Source organism: Anser anser (genome assembly GCF_964211835.1).
Source record: "Anser anser genome assembly, chromosome: 6".
NCBI lineage: Eukaryota > Metazoa > Chordata > Aves > Anseriformes > Anatidae > Anser > Anser anser.
The window spans coordinates 18087968-18111179 of record NC_139726.1 but is presented as its reverse complement, the minus strand read 5'-3'; the positions used below and the strand labels follow the sequence as shown (position 1 = coordinate 18111179).

Sequence of the window (23212 nt, the reverse complement as noted above, 5' to 3'; positions counted from 1 at the left end):
AGCTGTAGAACCAGCAGTAAAATGCCAACTGTTAAGTCCTCTAAGGTGTGTTGAAGAGATAAGATTATACTCCTTCTGATTTGCTTCATTTGCACAACTTTTTATTTGTTAACATTTATTGAATGAAATTATACAATGCTGTTACAGAGGTCAAAAAAAAGTAGGAGTAGATTTGGAATGTGTTTTTGGACTCTGATCAGTTTGTACTTTCCAGGTTGACATTGTAGCTCTGATGTTAATGTAAAACAGCATTAAATCTTCATCCAATGATACATTGCTCCCACCTGGTATGGCCAAGCTGCAGGTTAATGACTCTCGTTATGTTCTCATGATTAACAGCTGAGCTGTTATAATATGTAGAATTCAGCACTGCAAACTTTCAGAAGTATTTTCTAGACCAGACCTTTAGTAGTCTTAAGTTTGTTAGGTTGATTCTAAAAAGTATGAAGATATGTATGTTGATCTTTTTTGTTTGTTCAGAAACAAACATAGCAATTGCTTACGTGCATAGAAAGTTCTGGTGTTTATTTTTATGTCAATTAAAGAAGCAAAATTTGTGTCACTGTACTGTTCATATGGCATAGTTTACATTTAAATCTTTGGCGATTCATCTCTGATATTAATAATATCATAGTCATTAGTAACTAGATTTTCAGAGTCCAGATATCTGGCTTATTTATCTTCTGGGCTAAAAATTGCATCAGTGGATGCAGACTCTCCTTTCTTCCAGTTTTTGGGTGCTTTTTGCCATTAATCTAAAAAAGCAGATTTCTGAGGTGACAGAAGATATTTTAAGAAGCTGGAAATCATAACAGAAAGGATCTTAATACTTTATCAGATGCATGTGTGCATCCTTACATAGTGCCTAGCCAAAGAATTCAGTGTACAGGCCTTTACTCTGCTGAAGGGTTACTACTAGCCTACCTTAATGCCAATGCTCTGTCTTACTGAAAATCAAATGGGGTCTTCTTTCATAGGCTGTAGCATGGGAATTCTTTTGCTATAGAAGTGGCAGCAATTTAGAATTGGTCTTTGAGTTCTATAGTTAAAAAAATTAAAGAAGCACCTCTTTTGTATGAAATACAGAATCCTACCATACCGTCAACCTTGGCTTGTGCCACTTTGTGTATTGTAAAAGAGTAGGGCAATATGTTAGTCTTATTACTCATGGCTGAAATTAATGAGTGGGAAATTATCTAGCACACGTAGGTAATTCAGTAGGTCCATTTGGATGAAATAAGGACAGAGATGGAGAGGTGCCAGTTTGTAAACTTGAAGTTCTGACTTTTCCCAAATCAGGTCAGTTGTAACATCTGAATAATAACTGTAGCTACTGCAAGTTCAGGAACTTTGAATTTTTGACTAAAAGGTGCTAAACCAGTGTTTTCTGTTAGCTGAGAGTGTACAGATGGTACACTTATAATTAGCTCTTCATATGTTAGAGAACTTAGATTGATTACACTGTTCCTATGCATGAACTTCGGATGCGCAAGTCAGGTGAGGATGTCTTCTGGGTCAGTACAGGAACTGGCCAGAGTACAAAATTACAGGTGGCAAAGCTGGAAGGAGGAGTAGCAGCTTACATGACTGTGACTGTGTGAAATCAGTGTGCTCTGATAAAAGGAATTGTAATTGCAGTCAAATCTTTATTTCATCCTAATGGTTCAAGCATTGTGCTGGAATGAAAATGATTATTGATATACATAGGTATTTTGAGTTTAGATTTCTTACCTTTGGGCTTCCCCTTGCCATACTCCTCCATGTACTTTAATTTCATAAGCTTATTAGTCATGCAGCACAAAATTAGTTTGATAAATGGGCTCCAGTGTTTTGAAAGGTTATGAAATTTTGACACTCCAGAGGTGTTCTGACTTGTTGGCTGGATGATAGGCTAGTGAAATGAAATGTGTTACTTTTGTTTCTTCTCTTGAAGCCATTTAGCATGGACTAATAATATAAGTACTTCATACTTATATTTGCAAAAATGTTCCCTAGCTTTGATTAGGGAACAGCAGCCCTACAGTATTTATCTTGAGAGTCTTCAGCCAGAACTGTGACTGTACAAAATTCCATACTTTTTCTTTATACCCTGCTGCTTATTTTGCCACCTTATTTTTATATTTAATCAAATATAGGACTGCTTGCATCGTACACTTTAATCTTGAAGTAGCTCCAGGAGTCAGTCATATTTGAAGTCTGTTGGTGAAGGCGTTGTTATGCCTTGAGGAGCTCTTCAAGAGGTGACTACTGTAGCAACTGGTTACCCTTAAGGCATGAATATTTTCTTAAAACATCTGGCCTGTCTGCTCATGACTCATTTCTCTATTTACTTACACTTCCTTTTTCTTACTCTACCTTTTCATACAAAAGGCAGTTCAAAACATCCAGTGGCCATACACCATTACCTCTTCTCTAGCAGTGGTCCTGGTGGCCAGCTGCTCAGGAAAAGCCGAGAGTGAGAGGAAGAGTAGACGATGCTGAGAGCAGAAAGGAGACAGTGTCATATCTAGTATCATTCTGCTGCCACGAGAAAGTTACCAACAACACAAATAGTATACAGACCTGTACAACTATCTGGTCACAAATCAGTTTCCTTCACCCAGACATCTAACTCTGAGAGTGAGATATTGACTAAATGAGAAGGCTTATCACTCTAATAGGTGATACTGTGCATGGGCTGCTGTGCTCTGTTGAGAGAAAATGTGCCTAGAAGAGGTTGGAAAAGCGTAACAGGTTCTGGGAAAGTTAATGACTTTGAGGTGTGTGAGAGGAGAAACTTCATGAGTTTGAAATCCGACTAGTGAGCTAGTTTTCACTAGTGCCTGGAAAAAAGTATACATAGAGATAAGGGTTACTGGCAGCAGAAGTCCAATGAGTTGTTCTTGTCATCCTGGATTTGAAGAATGTTGGGACTGCTGAGACAGCTTCTCGGTTCAAGGACTTGAGAGAGATGAGGTTGCAGATCTTCCTCACAGCTAGTTTAATGTATAACTGAGATGAAGAGGAAATCGAAGCCTTCAAATAGCTCTTATTGTTCTTTTGGGGATGGTCACATATCAACAGTCTTACCCTGTTTATCCTATCTGCAATTTGTCCTGTGCTAAGCAGATTTGTGACTGGATGGTGTGGAGGAGTATCTATTGCCTATGTCAACACCCTGCTTGCAACTGAAATGGATGTTTAAAAATACAGAGATGTCTGGCTGATACACGATTCATATTTGAAGACCTGTGCCACAAGTTGAATTAATCTGGTAGCTGTGATCTGTCCCAGTTTTCTTGGGAATTGGGAATAAGGAGTCTTGTATTACCATGATTTGTGAAAGGCCTTAGTTTTAAAGGTGTTCAGGGAGAAAGCTGGAAAATGGGTAAATGAATTTTAACCTATGGGTTAGAAATAGATTTTTGAAGTGGAATCTTTTTCAGTCTAGATTCAAAAAATAAGGTTTAGACAAGAATCTTGAGTTTGTGTGTTTTTAGGGAAGCATTATATAAACAGTAAGCAGAAGTTAATTCCAGTAACATAGCTTCAAATGACTTCAGTCAAAGTCATGACTGAAATTCTCTCCAAAGTTGTTAGGGAGATACAGTAGGTTAATAAGCCAGCAGGTTGTGAGCATACTGTAGATTTGTCTGACCAAACAGTCTTTTATTTTGAATCTGATTGTTGTAGCTGTTCTCTTTTCCCCGTTTATTCATGCACCTTGCATAGCATTACAGGATCCTCTTAGTCTGAATGTTGTTTTGAGAGAGAGACAATTGCTTGCTCAATTCCATCTGAAATCCTTCTGTCCTCTGAAGGAAGGTGGACATGTTTTCCTGCTATATGACCTTGACTTCTCTAGCTGTTATTTAACTCTCTTATCTACCCTAATTTGAAAGTTGAGTAATGCATATAAACAAATTTACCAGCAGTTAGTTGCTATCTCTAGAATACTTCTGCTATTTTTATTTCCTTAGTTTGCATGAGATGGGGCAAATTTGAGAGGGATACCAGACCTATTGATTACCTCTCTCTGGGACAATCTCCACAGCCTCAGTGACACCTGGGGAACTGCCCTAGGTTGGTGTCACTGTGTTGACAGGTTGGTTTTCTCTTGGGAGTCCTGCATCAGGTTTCTCTTCTTGCATCTCTCATGCTGCTTCTAAACTACATTCTTAGATTTCAGATCGTTCTAGCCTTTGTTCTGCTGTCACTTAAAAATTCTGATACTTTCTCACCTTCTCTGTTTTGTATCATTTCTCTATCCCTTTGTTTCTCACTGTTGTTGAGTGTCGTGCTTGTTACTCATCTTTCCCGTGTGGTTCTTCGAGTCTTTCTTGGTTGTACTGAACGTGTAGTAAAGTTTCCAGTATTATTACTTTTACAGTTTTATCTCTGTTTTAAGCCGGTTACATGATTTCTTGCTCTATTGCATGGCATATAGAAATTTAAAAAATGTGTCTTGACACAGGGGAATAAACAATACATTCACCAAAAGTAATTTTTAACAGCTTTCATTTTGGGTATGGTGCTGTGTTGCACCACGAACTTTATATAGTAGTTAACTGTATTTCCTTAACTCCTTCCTTAACCCCTTATACCTACAGAAACCAACTCAATCTTTCTAGTGAGAAAAAGTGAAATGGTTTCAAAAATAAAAAATAAACCTTATGTTTTTGCTGTTGTGACAGAGGTATTTTGAGGTAACTATTTCCAGTATATCATTATGACAGTGATAAATATGTATGTGTTCTTTGGGGGGCGGGGGGGTGCAAGGGGGGAGAATAGGGTAGATATAAAAAGCCAGTTGCTTGGAATTTAGAAAATAGCCTCCATATGAGTTAGACAAGAAAGAAAAATAGCAAGAAAATTCAGCTTTCACAGACTTTGAGGAACTGGAGTGAAAGAAGCCATTTTGCTAAAATATGAACATATATTGACCTGTATCCAATCTTTAATTGCCACTAATAAGTTTTTGAATGTCAACAGGTACTTCATTTTGTCAAAATAAGCCTATTTGACACTTTATTTTTTTTTCAAATAGAGTCTAAACTAAAAGAATCGAAATGCAGCAGAATGCAATATATGGTCAGTGGCATAATGTGGTTAAGTAAGAATATACTGGTGGTGGTCTATCTTGCAAATTAAGAAAATACTCCAAGTAGAACTTTTTGACTATACCCTTACAGCTTGGCGTATGTTTTCATATTCAGTTACTATGTGGAAGGTGTTGACAGAAAATGAAATTTTAATTTTGTACACAGCCAACAAATTTTAATGGTGGCCTGATTTTTAGTAATGAGACCTCAGCAAAATATGTATGTCACCAGGGGAGAAAAACATTCAGCAGTTTGGAAAAATCCCTAAACCTGTTCATCAGCCACCTGTCTTAAATTGCTCCTCCTTTTCCAAGAGAGAATTTTGTTGCTTTCTGAAGCCCTTCTAATTGAAAATGACACTTACTCAATTAGGAAGGAGAGAAGTGATATTCCCAACTAGACAACTGTGCATGAATATCAAATACACACTTGTTCATAATCCATCAAATTAAATATTCAGTTAATATAGAATAATTAACCTGAGAAATTAATATTCTCATGGAAACATCATGAGCAGAAAATCTAGACTGGTGATTTTTAGAACAGGCAAATTTCACATGGAACTGAGCAAGCATTTCTTTTTTAACCTTTGATGAGCAATCTTAATCTAAAAGCTTTGTTAGGCTCTTGACTTTTACTGCAGCAATGGCTGTGCAGTCTGTGCTGTATATGGGTAATATGCTTATTGTTTGGAAATAAAAATAAAACCATAATAGCTAATATAAATGTCTTCCTGTCATGTTCCATATGTCACATTTATTCAACCTACAGAAAGATACCCTGCAGCAATCATTGAGGTATTTTTTGTTACCACCGCCCCCCAAGGATTTGTACTCTTTTTTCTTCTTCAGCATATTGAAAGAAGAGGCTGTCTGTTGAAAAGTATCTAAAATACTGGAAATCTCAAAATAGATGGGGGCAGGTTACTATCCTGACTGATTAGTCAGAACACCTGTACTGGAGTGTTTTTATCAATTGATTTTACCCTGGATCTTTTGATTTGCACTGATAGTAACAAAAAAAAAGGAATGATGATAAAGATTGAATGAAATAAAGATTGCTTCCCTTCTTTACTGTGTAGATTTGTATGACAGCAGTTTTTTAAAAAACTAATAATAATAAATAAATAAAAAGTGAGGGGAAGCAGGAAGAGAATTGCATATCTGAATTTCAAAAAATATATATAATATATTATTTGAACCTTTTGAACTTTGAATAAGTAGCTTTTGCACTACAGCCAGTAAAAATGAAATATTTTCATAGAAAATGACGGTGGCATACTGGAGCTGATGACCAATCTCAGAAGTTTAACTGGATTCAGTTTCACTAGTCTTTTCAAAGTAATCCAGTTACTTAGTTTTAATTTTGCAGTCAAAATAGTGATGTCACAACAATCATTAAAATACTTAGATACCTTGGTGAAAAACACATCAAGAAAGGAATAAATATTTAACCAGCTATTTCATTATAAACTTAGCAGTATGCATTAGTGTTTTTTTTTCTTTAATTAGATGTTCATTGACAATTTTAATGATTTTTCATGTGAGATATTTCTGAAATTTAAGTTTAATGATAGGTGATTCACTATGGAAGAATTTGGGACCAGGAACAGCAAGTCTTATGTAATAAAGTACAGCAGCCACTTAATTTTAATATATCATTCAAGAGCTGTACATCTATTCCCATGGATGCCACATATCATTCAACTGGACAGCCATGCCTGTCCACCACTCTTAAACATGAGCATGTACATCTTTGCTGTACGTGACCAACCCCACAGTCAATGTCTGATGCAAGCATTAGCAGTCAGGGTTCTGCAGCTAAGTTCCAATGTGTGAGCATAGAGGGGAAAGGCACTAAGATCGCTTCTTTTCAATTTTTGAGGAGTACATACATATATTTCCTGAGATAAGAAGGATAAGTGTATTTTGTTTATTTTGTCACTGTCAAACAGGTATTTTTATTAAATCCAAGGATACCAGCTCTAGTGTATCCTAAAATAAAATACCAACAGAGAAAAGGCATTCATAATTTTTGTGTTTGTTCAGTGATCTCATCAATATTCCTTTAGTTTATGATTGATGAATTTATCTTGCAGTAAAGCTTTATTGCCTTCTCACTGCTGGTGCTTCACACCTGGTCAGTTAAAACACATCAATAACCAGCAAAAAAAGACACTTATTTTAGTGGTCAGGTTAGGAAGCTGGAGTGGAACAAGTTGTAATAACACCAAAACCTCTTTTCTGTCACTCTTTCTTTCAGAAAGTACTGATTCACGAAGAACATACACCCTAGAGAATTACCTGAACAGTGACTATCAGTACAAAACACACAATTTGCAGTGGATTTCAGGTAATTTATTTCTATACATAGCATGAATCCGAAGAAAATGTACTACCATAAACACACAATACTCAGAAATGACTAATATATCCTGAAAAAATGTTCAGTTATTTAATGGTACTTTTACAGAATGGTGCATAGCTCAAAGAGTTGTGATTTCTTTTCCTTAAATACATGATAGTGTTCATGTTGAACTATATTCTCATATTGCTAAAAAAGCATATTTACTCATATTTACTTCTGTGTGTAAGTGTGTCATTCTGTGAAGTGTCAGCTTCCTGTGTATCAGGAAACAGGGACATGCACAGCTCTTTTCCTGCTGGGTATGCCTAGTACCCCAAGGGAAAGAGGTGCCAAAAAGTCGAGGCTGTCAGCCCAATTTTGTGAACATTCTTGTGCTATAAGCATCCTTTCATTACAAAAGATGGAAAGAAAATTTTGACCATATTTTTAAAATTTATTTCCTGCTTAACAACAAAAAAAAAAGATAAATGACTGATGAACATTTTACTTATTGTTTATTGGTATCTCTCTTGCTCTTTTAGGAAATCAGTATCTTCACAAAACAGCTAATGGGGACATCCGACTTTTCGATGCTGCTACTGGAACATCCTCCATAGTCTTGTCAAATACAACATTAGTATGTTGGCTTATATTTAATATATGCAGACTTTGGGGAAGGTATTAAATTTAATATTTTGTTCTATGCTTTTCTCTGGAATCAGTGCTTAATATGTTCTCTTCGCTCTTTGTTGACAGGACAAGTACAAAGCAACCACGGTTATATTGTCCCCTGACCAAAAGTTTGCTCTTCTGCAGTACAGCTATACAAAGGTACAAATAGAATTTAATTCTCTCAGAATGAAACCGGGAAGTGAAGGTTTGGAAACAACTGAGCAAGAAGATGGTCTTGGAAGTAGGGGTTGTGGAGGCTGAAAGAGTGTGTGGGAAATGCATGAGTTTAGATGAATAAGATGGATGTCTGTAGGGGAACACTGAAGTCTAAACAGACAAGAGAAGAGGGAGGAGATTGATAGTGACTGCCTAGAGGCATCAGGCTTGGAAACTAGAAGAGAAGGGTATCAAAGACCTGTGAGCTTGGCAGAAGAGAAATGACTGTGTGAGTAAAGCCAGATAAAAAGATAGTGGATGGAAAGATATATGGAGAATGAAGCTGGAGGGTTAATCTGGGGAGATAAGCTAGAATGGTAGACAGGTGTGAGTGTCCAAGGAGTTGTGTGGGTAAAGGAGAAGCAGGGAGGTGACAGGCTGCATGCATAAGCTTGTATATATATATGCTATGTATGTGTAGACTTGTTACATTGACAGCAATGTAACAGCAAGTCACAAAAGTCTTACACTTTTCCAGCTACCCTAGACATCTCCTCCACTCATGATTTGTTCTATTATATTTTATTTGTTGCAATCGTAAGAGTTAATTTTACTTTAATGCTGAAGCCATCTTTTAACCTTTATGTAGTAGTAGGATTGAAAGTTCTGTTGTTATTAATATTTATTGCAAGAAAAGAGAGTAACAAAATGAATCATGAGGATGTGGACACTTCTTATGTAATAGCCATCTGGTTGTGTAGTACTAAGATATTGTTTTATATCTTCTTACAAATCTTGAAGAACTATCATAGAAGGTAGCATTATTGTAGCATGTCAACACCGTGGGCTAAATCAAACCTCTTCAGCTCCTCATAGTGAGTACATTTAAATGTGTCTGCATTATCATCATCATCTGTCTCTGTAAGTGCCCCCAGTGATACAGACTTCAAGAAGAAGGTTTCTGGGAGAAAGGGTTTATTTCTGTGACAATATGAATGGAAATAGGAACCCAGGAACTGCTACAGAAATACTGCTGGGACTTGTGAGGACTACTAAACAATAGGATGTTATGTTAAATAATTCAATATTATTGTAAAAGGAGGCAGAAGGCAATTGTGCCAGTAGGGCAGAAGGAGAGGGATTAACTGTGGATAGCTTTGATAGTCTGCCATATAGTTACAAGAATTTCTGAAAATCTTCAGCATCTCTGGCCTCCGTATTTCCGCACTTAATCAGTCAGTGGCCTCTATCATAGTACTTTAAGTGATGACCCCAGAGCAGCAGTGATTCTTTAGTCTTTTCTTAAGCCTTATGGAGGCTTACTACTTGTGTAGTTTCGTTGTGTTATATCTGTCTTAAGCAGAAATGTGAGGCAGGTTTCAGTGGTAATTCAAGCTGTAAAAGATTTGTGTCCTGGTGACATTTTTGTTTTCTTAATATTAAATTAATTCTTTTGCAGTTGTGGAGGCATTCCTACACAGCTTCATACTACATCTATGATTTCAATACAAGGTTAGTAATTTTTGCCTGAGATATAATTTTAATAGTATTTTTCAATGAAATGACATTTTACTGATTTGTCTTAGTTGTGTTTTGTTTCTGTTTTTTCCAGTTCTATCTTAGATGAAACACCACTGCATAATAATACACAATATATTTCCTGGTCTCCTGTTGGTCACAAACTGGTCAGTAAGGATAAGTGAAACTTATATGGTCGTTTATTTTTGTATCCATGACATAGAAGCTCACATTAATTGTGCCCTTGGGCTTTTTGGACTTACCTACTCCTAGATAAAGTAGCTGAACTAGATTCCAAATTGACTGGCTACAGTTGCTAGAAATATTCAAATATCCCTCTGTGAGTTTTGTTCTTTGATGAAAAGGCATTCCTGAAAGTAGTAGTGGCCCATAGTCTGCACAGGAACTTAGTGTTTTTATAGTGGCAGGCAGTAGCTAACGCCTTTCAAAGACAGCAGCATTATGGCTGTCTACTTACTCATCACTGTGGCTTTTATCTCCTAATTAAAACAATGAAACCTTATTTGATAGACAAATGTAACAGGGATTAGAGGATCAAAATCTCCTCTCCTTGTACTCTTTCTCACAGTCCTTTTCTTCTTAATCTCCACCTCAATCCATGGTAGTTTTGATAGCCACTGTGTTTGTAAGGCTTGTGCATTCCCTATGTGGATGTTGAATCTGACCTAAAGAGCAGTCACAAGAGATATGGTGTTTATGCATTCTTACTGCTTGTAGTATAGAGATTATGGAGCCCAACCACAGCAGCAAAGGATGTTGAAAAGAGCTTTCTGCATCTCAGAGAGAAGCTCTAGAATAAAACAGTGTTGTTCAGTTGTTAGGGAAAAATGGATTGGAAAGGGAGGCAGATGCCAAAAATATAAAGGAGTTCTGAGTGTTACTCAGAAATACGCCATCTTTGGAGATCTATTAGCGATTCTGAAACTCTCATCAATGTTTTACCAAAATATTCTTTTGTTTGAGGGACAAATAAGTAAAAACAAACAAAAAAAACTACTAAAATAAGCTTGTATCTCAAAAGGAAAATTAATAGGAAGGCTTTCTTGACACGATAATAGTGTCACTTAAACAAGCTAGTTTGTGGGTTTTTTTGGGTTTTGGTGTGGGGTTGTTTGTCTTTTGTGTTTTCTTTGTTTGTTTGTTTGTTTCCATCTTGGCATAAAGTCATGTTGCTATACTTGCTTTGTTTTAGTAATTAGTGTTTGTTAAGTATCAGTGATGTTTGGCCAAATGCAAATTCAAAAGACAGCTTTTGCCATCTGAAGTGAAAGTAAATAGCCCACTAAACGTGGCAAAGGTAGGGAGCAGATTTACTGTAACAGAAATCATTATCACAATGATGTTTTGCAGGCATATGTTTGGAATAATAATATTTATATAAAAGCTTCACCAACAGCAGCACCTGTGCAAATCACTAACAATGGAGAAGAAAATAAAATTTTCAATGGAATACCAGATTGGGTTTATGAAGGTAACTACATCAAGCACAATTTACTTTGCATGTTAATACAAAAACTTGATTTTGTTATACCTATTTTATTATAACTGTTATATCTCATTTCTTATCATCGAAAAGTTCAAAATAATGCAAGTCTGCATTTTCACAGAACCATGTATCCTTACCTGAGCTTTATATCTCATTAGTGTATCTAAGAACAGAAATGAGTTAGCTTAACTAGCAGCAGGTCACTAGAAATCATAGTGTGTGAATTAGCTTCATGTGATAGATTATGAGCATTGATCTTTTTCTCATTTCAGAACTCCAACAAGCATTCTGTGCTTTGGTACTTCAATTAAAAAAAAATCCCATTAAAAACTAATGAGAACAATTCTTCAGATATAAGAGCCAACTTATCAATTGTAATTTAAATGCATTTGCATCTCTTTCAGAGGAAATGTTTGGCACACATTCTGCTCTGTGGTGGTCTCCAAATGGCAATTTTGTGGCATATGCATCATTTAACGATACAGAAGTTCCTGTTATAGAGTATTCCTTTTATTCTGAAGACACCTTGCAGTATCCAAAGACCATTCGAATTCCATATCCCAAGGTCTGTGTTATTTATTTAACACAGTTGTTCAGCAGTTTCATTAAGGGAGTAGTCTCATTTAATCAGTTTCTGCTAATGAAAATATTGTCTGTCTCTCCTCAACAGCTTGCTGTGATTACTCTTTCTGAAGTCAACAGCATCTGGCAATATTAAAGTATTTATTCTCTCCAGGGGAAAGCAAATAATAATAATAATAATGTTTTGTTGTTTCACCACAAAAATTTTGAGAGGTGGCAAGTAGGTGTTGAGATAATGAGAGATCTTAGGTAAAAGCATTTGGCAGTTGCATGTTATATTAGTGTTGTGCATGGTATTAAGAATGAAATCTTCAACCAATGCAGTTTTTTTAGTTCTTGTATGCTTCCTATGTTGGGACGAAGGGGAAGAATTTGCTGACAGAATGTCTTTGCCCATATCTAAAGCTCTTTCAATTTTTGCTGAGTGAAAACTTTTGTGCATGCAGCTGCTTCTTCCCTCCATGTGACTGTGCCTGTTGCTCATGGCACAGTTGGCACTGGACTAAATGGTGTGAGTGTCAGAGTCCAATATGCTGCAGGCGTGTTCTTTCAGACATTCCACACATGGAGTGCTTAATGTTTAGTACAACATTTACCTATTGAAGTTATCTGACATTCCATGGCGTTTTGATTTAGCAGAGTGATGCAGCAATACACTTAAGACATAATGCAATTACAAACTGCACTTTGAGTACAACAGTTGCACTGCACTGCTAAATCACAATACAAATAAGGTTCTTATTACTGGTCTCTATAATAAGCGCACTGCTATAATGCTGGGCATCCCCAGTTGCCAGGAAGGAACACATGGGTTGAAACCAGCTCAAGCCCATCTCTTTGTTCAGCTCTTTCTGCTCACTGCTTTTTCTATTCTGTGATGGGGAAAGATACCTATGTATCTCTCTCTGTGCTGATCTGGCCAGCTCAGGAGGATAGTTGCACTCTTGATTAACGGGCAAAACAGCTGATAGAGGCAGCTGATCCACTCAACTGATTCAGATGTTTATCTGGAGTAAAAACCACCCTCTAGTCCCCTTTGTGCTGAATTCAGCTTTCTCTGTAGCAGCTGTGTTAGGTCTCTCCCTAGCCTTTCCCAGTCTTCATGATCATGTTGCCTTTGCCTGTCTCCTTGGAGCCTCCTCCACATGGAGTTACTGGTGGTCACAGCAAGCAGCTGGGCTCACTGATAACCACAGGGACTCTGCCCTGAGCATGCTGCCTGTGAAGAGACGTAGGTGTAGCAGGTGTGGAATGAACTGCCAAATTAAGTAGCACCTTGTATTGCAAACCCTTACTGTTTGGAGTATTGCTGACTTCTGAAGATAGGTCAACTACAGCTAGTTAACTGTTACTATGAGGACTTAGCTAGCTAACTTGTATTTCTAGAGAAGAAGCCCTTAGTGACACGGTTACATGGCTGTTAGAACCTATTAGCACTACATTAAAAATAGTGGGGTATGTGCTGCAGCCACAGCTTTGATCGTGGTATAGGTGGCTATCATATAATCAGTTAACGTAAGGTATCAGTCTCCATGAAGAATCACTTTTCTGTCTGTTAGCATAGCATTTGATTCACTACTAGATATTGTGTGGCATGTGAGACAAGACACGGTCAAATATTGCTGTGGGTACAGCAAGTCCTGTGTAATTATGAATGTTTCTAAATGTAGTAGTCTTATATAGAATTATACAGCTAGCACTTCCTTTTTTTAAATAAAGGTAAATTATATATTTACCTTAAAAACTGCATTTGGGAATCCGTCTTTTCACGTGTTTGAAGTTAGTTGGTTCTACCTGACTGTGTGTAGTAATTTCATTCGTCTATAGTTTCAAACTTTTTTTTTTGCCAGGAATATTCTCTTTTTGAAAGTACAATGAAACATTTTATTTTTAGGCAGGAGCTAAAAATCCAACAGTGCAATTCTTCATTGTGAATACCCTGGTTCCTAGTTTTGACTCTGCTGAAATTTCTCCACCTGCAGAAATAAGATCAGGGTAAGAAATTTTGGTTGAATGTTTGCATGTTTCCTTTGGTGAAAGAGGAGGAGCTTTTATGTGTGACTACCCTATCTTCAGTTTATATTGTCATTTTACCCAGTCATGAGGCTCTGGTAGCAACAAGATTTACCAGAGAAAATCTGCACACAGATTATCCTCCTAGTGATTATATATAGATGGCATATTCCATGTATGTTATATTCAGAATGTGACAAGTTCTTGGCTCATCACACTCAGTGGAGTCTAACTATGGTGAAGTCATTTCACAGTACAACTTTAATGTGAGCAAGTTTTGGTATAATCAAATTATAATGTATGTATTCCAATTCACTGGAAATAAAAAAAAAAGAAAACTTAATGGAAAGTGAAGATTTGATTTCATTGGAAGCAGACTTCTTGCTGAGGCAAGGTATCATGGTTGTCTTCCGATTTATACTTAAAATGTTTGTTTTCTTTGGAAACATGGTGAAAACCAGCACCTCTCAAAGTAAATGGAAAATTGTATTTCTCAAAATGCCACTGGAAATGCACAACATGATATAAATGTATTTTGTGAAGAGCAGCTAAATTGATTTAAAATGCATGCATATGGGAATTGGTATCCTAGATCTTGGTTTTTATTTTTTCTTTTTAACAGCATTTTAATGATTTTTTAGAGGTTTGCACTTATGAAGATGTTTGGTGTGGAAGCAATCGCAGGTTATATTGATAAACTTGGGGGGGGGGGAACAGGCCTGTTAGGTAGTGCATAAAGCTGCATTTTGTACTAGATGACCAAAAAGTTATAATTGGAATGTCGATGGTATTTCATATCAGTCCTCACCACAGTATAACATCTCTGTACTAACTGAAATACACAAGTTTCTGTGAATGTTGTTCTGTACCCTTATTAGGATGTTTTATTGACAAAGAAAGCTCCCAAAATCTGGAATGACATTGTTTTGCTGCTTTAGGATGGTAGATGAAACCTGTCACTTTTTGCGTGAATGGCCAGCATGAAACCCATGCAGCATTTAAATACTACTTGGCATCACGGGTACAGGGGGTTCTTGTTGGTCAACACGAGGATGAAGGCAATGAATGCTTCTTGTCTGAAATGATTTTTCCTAAAAATAACAAGTCATCAGAGTAAAGAACTCTGGGTGGTGATTGCAGGAATATCTTTTCTAAGCAGCAGATGAGGAAGGGCTACGCAAAACTGCTGTAATGTATTCTTTGACTTAATTGCGAATTTATATTTCATGGGTTGTTGAAAACTGAAGGTGCATTCCTAATCTCTGTAATAAACTTAAAATATTTATTATACTTACAAGCATTTCTCTCCTTTTGTGTTTTGTTGTTGTTTGTTTCCTTTTATTTTATTTTACTGTTCATCCTATCTGTTGGATGATTTCTAGTATCATAGAATGGTTTGGGTTGGAAGGGACCCTAAAGATCATACAACTCCAATCCCCCTGCCATGGGCAGGGACACCTTCCACTAGACCAGGTTGCTCAAAGCCCCCTCCAACCTGGCCTTAAACACTTCCAGGGATGGGGCATCCACAGCTACTCTGGGCAACATGTGCCAATGCCTCACCACCCTCTGAGTAAAGAGTTTTTTCCTAATATCTAATCTAAACCTACCTTTTTTTTTTATTTTTAAACCATTACTAGTATCTATAAATGTTAACTTACCTAACTTTGAAGCAACAAAAACTGTGCAGCTACTTCCCCTTTTACAAATCAAGAGAAACCACTGTTTGTTTTCCAAACAAGTTCCTGCAGAGATCTTTTGTAATATTATTGGTCTATTACTCTCATTGAAGCCACTGACAGCAGCCATGTTAAATGTCCTATAAATCTACCAGTCAAATATAAATGCAAAAGTAGACCTTTTTCAAGCATGATTTCAAAGCTGCAATCTAGAAATGAACCTAAAAGTGGCTTGTAACTGGTTGGCATATATTTTTAATCCATCCATGTTAATTGTAGTCTTTTCCACTTTTTTTCCCACTTCTTTTTTTTTTTTTCCTCTTCTCTCTTTCCCCCATTTTATGATCATGAAGATATTCACTCTCACAAAACTTCCCACGCATTTTTGTTAACTAACTTTGGGAAAAAGGGAACATGAACTTGGAACTAAGTCAAATGTGCAAATTCTGGTTGAAAATGCATACTTGCCTTGGAGGGGAGGTTTATTTTATTTTAGTTCATAAGGCTTCTAGGAGATAAGAGAGATCTAAAATAAGAAAAGAAGAGTACATCTAACAGATCGTAATGGTAAACAAATCACTAAATTTTATGTGGTACTTTTTAAAAAATAATACGCAAGAATATTCAAGAAAATGATACATGTTTTTTTATTATTGTTTTTTGGATAGTCCAGTACTTCATGTCAACTATTTGTTATTCTAAAGATAAAAGCAAAATATTCAAATAGTAATATCTGTTGTTGGTGTAATCTCTCCTTCCATTCTAACTAATGGAAGCAAGTACTAAATTGAACTAAGATATGTATTGCTTCAAGTGCTTAGCAGCAATCAACTTAATGCAGCAAAGATTAAAATTCCAAAATACAAGGCCTGTACAAAATAATATTAAGAAGAATTTCCTTTAGATACACACAGTACATTTAATTAAGTCCATGTATGGACTGTCTGGAGTAGCTGTTATTTCATGCACTAGAGAATAGTGATCTTGCTGCTAGGATTTAATTGCAGTCTTCCTGGAAGTATGTATGTACAAACTATATAATTCTTTTGCATTCTTTGTATGAATAATAATAACCAATGCATCTGCTAACAACAAAAACAATTGACAACAACAAAAATGCCACAATTAGGTTTGCATCAGTGTTTATACTTGGAAGAATACATTGAAATGAAAATAGCCAGATGAGTTTCATTCACTGAATTACTGAATGCTATTGTATAATATATTATTACAGATAGGATTTTAAACGTTTAATGCTACTGCTGTTTTCAGGGATCATTATTTGAGCGTTGTAACGTGGGTGACAGATGAAAGGATCTGTCTGCAGTGGCTCAGAAGAATTCAGAATTTTTCAGTCCTCACAGTCTGTGACTTTGAAAATACTACTAGAAATTGGACATGTCCACAGGTAAGAAAACTGAGGTGGGAGAGTCACAATGTTTGATAAATGAGACTAGATAGGAGTGGAGTATCTCTGTATATTTATATTTGTAGAAACATAGGCTGCTATAAAATAAACATAAATGTTGTGGGATTGTTTGTTTTGTCTTTCTTAGGAAAAACAACGTACGGAAGAAAGTACAACTGGCTGGATTGGCAGAGTGAGTGTTCAATTTCTAAAATTGCAACATGTTAAATAACACTGATAATTAAGAAATTTTCTTATGAGCTTCTTACCAGTTGCAATGCTCTTGTGTGCAGGTCTGATCCGTTCACTCATTTCATTTTACCTACATAGGAAAGATGGTCTTAAACAGTCATAACACATCCCCACTCCCATTTTTAAACTGTTGTGGGTATGGCTTTCAGAACTCCCTAGGCTGGGCTGACAGTGCGCTGTGGGCTTGAGCTGTAACTGCATCCTCCATGACCTGTGCATCATGTTCAGTTTGCCAAAAAGCAGAGTGCTCCTTCCAGACTCCTTTTTAATTCTGACCTATTACTTCAGTAGTGGTAGTTAGGAGGGTACAGGAGCCAAGATTCAGAATTCAATTTATACTGGGAGAGTTGTCGGCTATGCTGGTTTGGCTGCTATCCAGTCTTTCTGCCACCTCCAGAATGATCTAGGGGATAAAACATTAAGAAATGTATCCTATAACCTTCAAATTGAATCGGAGGAGAGGTTTAGAGGACAAGAGTCAATTTTAGTGTTTCAGGTTCTCCCTGGTTTGTTCAGGAACAAACAATTCCAGGTTCTCCTTGTTTGTTTTCCTTTTTGTTATTGTTTTGTTTGTTTGTACATTTATTTATATTTTTCCTCAACCCCAAATATCCATTGGAGAGAACTGGGGACAAGATGCATACAGCTGACCAGATTAAAATTTTCATACACTTCTGCCAAAGCAATTGCTACTGTCTGGATGATGTTTTCCAAGCTGCCTCTCAATCCTTTTGTACATGGTAAAGAGTAGGCACCTAATGAACTACACAGAAGATCTGGGGGAAGTGAAGCAGAGATGCAAAAGTTCAGACTTGGAGGGAGAAATGAGTTTTAGAGTTTTTGATGAGAACACAGAGTACACTTTCCACTCCCGCATTTTCCACACACTGATTATGCTTTAGTCACTAATTCACTTTTGAAGTCAAAAATGAAAGTTTAAAGAAATGCAAAGAGGGAGGCAACAGCAGGGATGAAATCATCCGCAGTATGAAGATGAGAGATCAACCCACCTGCTGTCAAATTTGATATGGAAAGGAAGGCCTTAGCGCTGACACATTTTGCTTCTCTGCAGCAAAGGCTTCACAATTAGACAATGTGATGATCAAGCTGCAGACTTTGTAAACAGTTGTGCAAAATGAGAGGGCAAAATGCGAGTCTGTGCCATTAAACTAGGTTGTTGGTTTTTTCTTTCTTTTAAAGAGACAGCCCACATCTTAGGAGCTGTTGGAAGGAAAAGATAATCTCACTGTATGGTTCTTGGATTTGAGAAGGGAGTGGAAAGTAGGGAGGATTGAAGAGTGGATAAGAAAGATATCCTTATGCCTTACTATTCTTTCTACTTACAGATGATAAAATGATACTTGACTGATAAGGCATGTTTTAAAATAGATAACATATATGTATGCATGTGTGTATATACACATGTATTTATATACATTTCATATGTTTTATGTACACATTTATGTATACATGCATAAAACATGTACTTCTTTCTTTCTTTATATCCCAAGTATTTTCTTTTTCAAAAAATAGAGATGAAATTTTACTTAATTTAAGAATGCTCAGAACTTTCACAGCCTGTGTTACTGCAGTAAGGTTTCCAGTTCATGAGCTAAGTTAGAGCTTGCTAGTTGAGTTGAAGGAAAGTCACCCTGTGAAAAAGCAAGACTGTGGTAGGAGAGAAATTAGCAAAGTATTTGTCAGGGTGTTTTGTGCAAAAATATTGCTAGGAAAGAAGGTGAGACTGTCTGGAGAATGTCTGTGAGGGTGTCTCAAGTTTTGTCATTGCTTACGGAGTGACCGGAGGCAAGTCACTTTATCCTTCTGTTTCACTTTTCATTTCAAAAATGGGTATAACATCTCAGAGAGATGGTGATGAGTCTATTGGCTAATTAATGTTTAGATGTTTTGTACACATATTACAGAAATAGCTTTTATTTCACTTGACTCAGTTTAATTCCTGTTTTTCTCTTTACCATGTGGAGCATATCCAAAATACAGTCAGTAGAAGGAATTAACTCATTTCCATCCCTCCAAATTGATAATTGGATAGCTCCTTCATGAACATATCATTCCAGTTTTGCTCCTCTGGTGTTTTGTAATCACCTACTTCCTAGTAAAATATCCTCTTGAAAAGCATCTTGTTTTCTTTGAAAAAGGGGGGATTTTTTTTATTGTCAAGCTTAAAAAAAAAAAAAAAAACTTCAAAGTTCAAAGATGTGTTCACAAATGTGTGTTTTAAAAGGGAAATTCAAAGAAAATGTGCTCGCAGTGTTTACATTGCTATAGGGCACAGCTTCATGTTGAACAGAATAAAGCAATGACTTTAAAGGTAGAAGCATGTATTGTTTCCTATCATTTTAGGAAACAAGGAACAGCTGTTGTACTTCAATTTCAAGAGAGGTAAGGAAGGGCATCCATCATTACCAGAGGATTAATACTTGGGAAATTCTGCCCCTAAGGTGCTAGGAAATATTTTAAGTGTTTTTACTGTCAGGGTAGTAGCTGCAGGTTCTACCTACTAAGTCAGCAGGCAAAATATCTCAGTGAAATATTGTTTTAAGTATTGAAACTTCTGTTTAGAGATATCAAAACCTAAATTTATCATTTTGGTTTTGGAGTTTTGTTGTTTGCTTTAATAGACATCTCTCTGGTGTTCAAGTTTCAGCCATCTGTCCCTTACTTTGCACCCGACAATACTACCTACTACAAAGTCTTCAGCAATGCAGGAGGATACAAGCATATCCATTACATAAATGGCTCAGAGGTAAGCTAGAAGTTGTAGGACTGCCACTTCTGACTTGTGTTTCTGCTGGTGATGAAGGATCTTCATGTTCTAGTTTTTATCTTGCCTTTCTTTCCCCCTCCAGGCTCCAGTACCTATTACTACAGGAAAATGGGAAGTAATCAGCATAGCAGCTGTAACCAATAACTTTTTGTAAGTATTGTAAGTAATATATGGCTTCATATCAGGAGGTCTTGTAACAATCAAGTAGGAGGGAGAACAAGCAGGTGCTATTTAATTTAGTAAAAATCTGATCTAAACATGTGAGATAATCCTTTAAATATTGTAATGTATTTTAAATACTTCACCAAAATCAACATGTTTTGCTCTTCTAGATACTACATTAGTAATGAAAACAGTGGGATTCCAGGAGGAAGAAATCTTTATAAGTAAGAAATGTGTTCTACAGTATGAGTAAGAACTTGTTAGTGAAAAATTTTAAGAAAAAGTATTATGAAGTAAAAGATTGGGATGTTCATAGTCTAATGTGGGATTCCATATACAATATTTAATTAAAATCAATATAGAAGTATAAACTGTAAAAAAAAAAAAAAAAATAGTATTTTTCTGTAAATTTAGTTGATAAAGGGAAATTGTGGAAAGAAGCAACAATCCTTAAGCAACCTGCCCCTAAAGAAAACCTCTCATGCTTTACTTTTGCTATGATAATTCCAGTATTAACTAAACACAAAAAATTAGTCTGCTTTATCTGTTATTTATGTCAATAAGGGCTTTGCTTTTGAATTGTATCATATTTCATTGTCATCTTATTTAAAAACATATATTTTTGTTTAGCACAGTTTAAAAAAAAAGTCTTTTATCTCTGAAATGAAGCTCATCTACTTTGCAGAGTGCTCTTGGAAAGCAGTCCAAATTCTACTAAATGTGTTAGCTGTGATCTGAATCAAGAAAGATGCCGGTATTATTCTGTGTCCTTCAGCAACGATGCACAGTATTATCAGCTAGATTGTCATGGTGAGTACATCCAAAATTAATTGACAAACATGACTCGCTGTTTAGTTGGGTGGGGAAGTTCACTTCGTCAAGATCTTGATACGCGCTGTGTAACAATTATGTGTGTTGATATCATTGGATAGATGCATTGGCAGCAGAAAAACATACTCCATCCTAGGCTTAAAAGCACCTTAATAACAATTACAAGGTTAAAAAAATGATAGTCCGATCCATTAATGGACCTGAAAAGGGTGACAAAACATTCCTGTCCTTTGTGCAAGCCTGAATCTCCTCAGGCGCTGCCCTTATAATAGATGCCACGTGCAACGTTCTAAAAACGATAGTGAACTGCATCTACTACAGAGCATGTTGAATGAGCAAAACCAGCATATCCTTCAGATTAAATTTCCTTCATCACAGTTGTTTTGTGACAAAGGGAAGTAAAGCCTTACTTCAGGGCCAGATAATAGATGGAAATTTCTCTGCCAGTGAGTCATTTGCAGACTGGAAGTCATTGGTAGTGCTCTGTAGGAAAACTTGCTTCTTTTTTCCAGGCTGTTCCTATAAAGCACTGCACACAGTTGTGCAATCTGAGGGAATGTGCTGTGCATGGAGAGCTCTGCTGGTAGAAGCAAACTGGAGGATCTGAGGGCAAGGCAAGCAATAGGCTGGGTGAAGGGAAGTTCTCTGTGGGAACAAAATTAAGATAGGTAGTGCTGTTCAAAGAATCCAGTGAGTATAAACATATGTTATGCACTGGGACTGCAGTCTGTCTCTGACCTGTAAGTGCTTGTACTAGGTAAAAGGGATAAATTAATCAGAGGGTGGGGAAAAACAAAATCTTCCTTAAAATTTCCTCCTGAAAAATATGTACCTCAGTACCTCACAATCACATGGTTTGCCTGCAAAATAGTTTGGATATTTTATGTGATGCTGTGGTTTGAGTTTGGACCCCAATAACTGAAAATGCAGTCTCTGCAGATTGGATGGAAATGCGTCCTGAGCCTTTGTGATTCCCCGACTTCCAATTACTTTGAGAGTTTTATTTTGAGACTGCGTGCAAACATTAAGGTTTTGTGCTCTGTTAACAGGTCCTGGCCTGCCCATGTCTACTCTGCACAGAAGCAGTGATGACCAAGGTGTGAGATTGTCTTAAAATATGATTTGTGTTAAACCAGGAACTTGCATTGGAAATTTATTTTGATTTTATTCTCATTGCTTAGTATAATAATTAAAACATCTCGGTTTTGTCTGAAATGAAATTTACCCTTTCTTTCTCTACTATAGTTTACCAAAAGGATAAACTATATAGCTCAGCATGCATTTATTTGTACATTATTTAACATTATTTTACATTGTGCTAGAAAACAGTAAGTAATGCATGTCTTATTTACTGCATAATTGTTCATTTTTTGTGAAACTGCAGTTAGATGGAAAATGCAGAAACTTTGCTAAATTACTGAAGAAAAACTATACCATAAACATTGAATTATGAGAAGAAAAACAAAAACTGCAGTAAACTGAGACTGCAAAGTAGGTTGCCATCTTTTCAAATTGAATTTTAAAGTGGTTCATAATTAGCGAGTAACATATTTGAAAATAAAGTGTTTGTTCTTTGACTCTTATTAAGTCTGTCGTTTAGTCCTCAGGTACTTGGAAAATAACACTGAACTGGACAATTCATTGAAAGATATTCAGATGCCTTCAAAAAAAATTGACTTCATTACTGTAGGTGGATACAGTAAGTTCAAAAAACACACTTTACTTTTTTCTCCCCATTTCACGAAGTGTTTCAAGCTCCTATGCTAGAAAGCATGACAGAAAGGATGGGTGTAGCAAATATTTTTGCAGTTACTCCATACTTTGAGGCAAGACTTCTTTTTTTTTTAATCCCCAAACATTCTGATCTAAAATAGGCTTCTTTTTTTTTTTTTTTTTCCCATAGCATAGTATCTTGGATATTTTCATGATGTGGCTTAGCTCCCCTTTCTTCAGTGACAGTTACCTGAAAAATAGCAGTCTCTACCACCAACTTTTTTTTTTTTTTTTAAAAGGGGGGGCACAAAGTTAATAAGCATGTTAAATTAAGTTCTGTATTCAAGTAAGTCTTAATTTACAGGCACAAATCTATTTGGTTGGTTACAGCAGGTGGGGACAGTGGAGGAGAAATACAGTTATTATTGAAAAATGAACATGCAACGTAAGAGGGGAAAGCTTGCAAAACTATTTAGGCTACACTTCAAGATTACCTTTGACTTT

The 23212-nt window shown here is 36.3% G+C and overlaps 1 protein-coding gene across 6 annotated transcripts in view; it reads left to right on the top strand.

Moving 5' to 3' along the window:
• The window catches only part of DPP4 (dipeptidyl peptidase 4), a 39199-nt gene that overhangs the window by 636 nt on the left and 15351 nt on the right, over nt 1-23212 (top strand). For 4 of the 6 annotated variants that reach the window (XR_014585735.1, XR_014585736.1, XM_083840823.1 and 1 more), the window contains exons 3-18: nt 7344-7433; nt 7970-8064; nt 8184-8258; nt 9715-9767; nt 9868-9940; nt 11145-11265; nt 11685-11845; nt 13757-13857; nt 16827-16962; nt 17111-17155; nt 19877-19981; nt 20085-20152; nt 20335-20388; nt 20850-20974; nt 22045-22092; nt 22596-22694. Coding sequence is in view for 4 of the 6 variants with exons in the window: in XM_083840823.1 (XP_083696949.1) it covers nt 7344-7433; nt 7970-8064; nt 8184-8258; nt 9715-9767; nt 9868-9940; nt 11145-11265; nt 11685-11845; nt 13757-13857; nt 16827-16962; nt 17111-17155; nt 19877-19981; nt 20085-20152; nt 20335-20388; nt 20850-20974; nt 22045-22092; nt 22596-22694 (1449 nt within the window). In the remaining 2 variants the exon portion in view is untranslated. Of the gene's footprint in view, nt 1-4746; nt 5071-7343; nt 7434-7969; nt 8065-8183; nt 8259-9714; nt 9768-9867; nt 9941-11144; nt 11266-11684; nt 11846-13756; nt 13858-16826; nt 16963-17110; nt 17156-19876; nt 19982-20084; nt 20153-20334; nt 20389-20849; nt 20975-22044; nt 22093-22595; nt 22695-23212 lie in introns of those variants that run through there. The other 2 variants (XM_083840825.1, XM_083840824.1) reach the window with 2 other exon arrangements.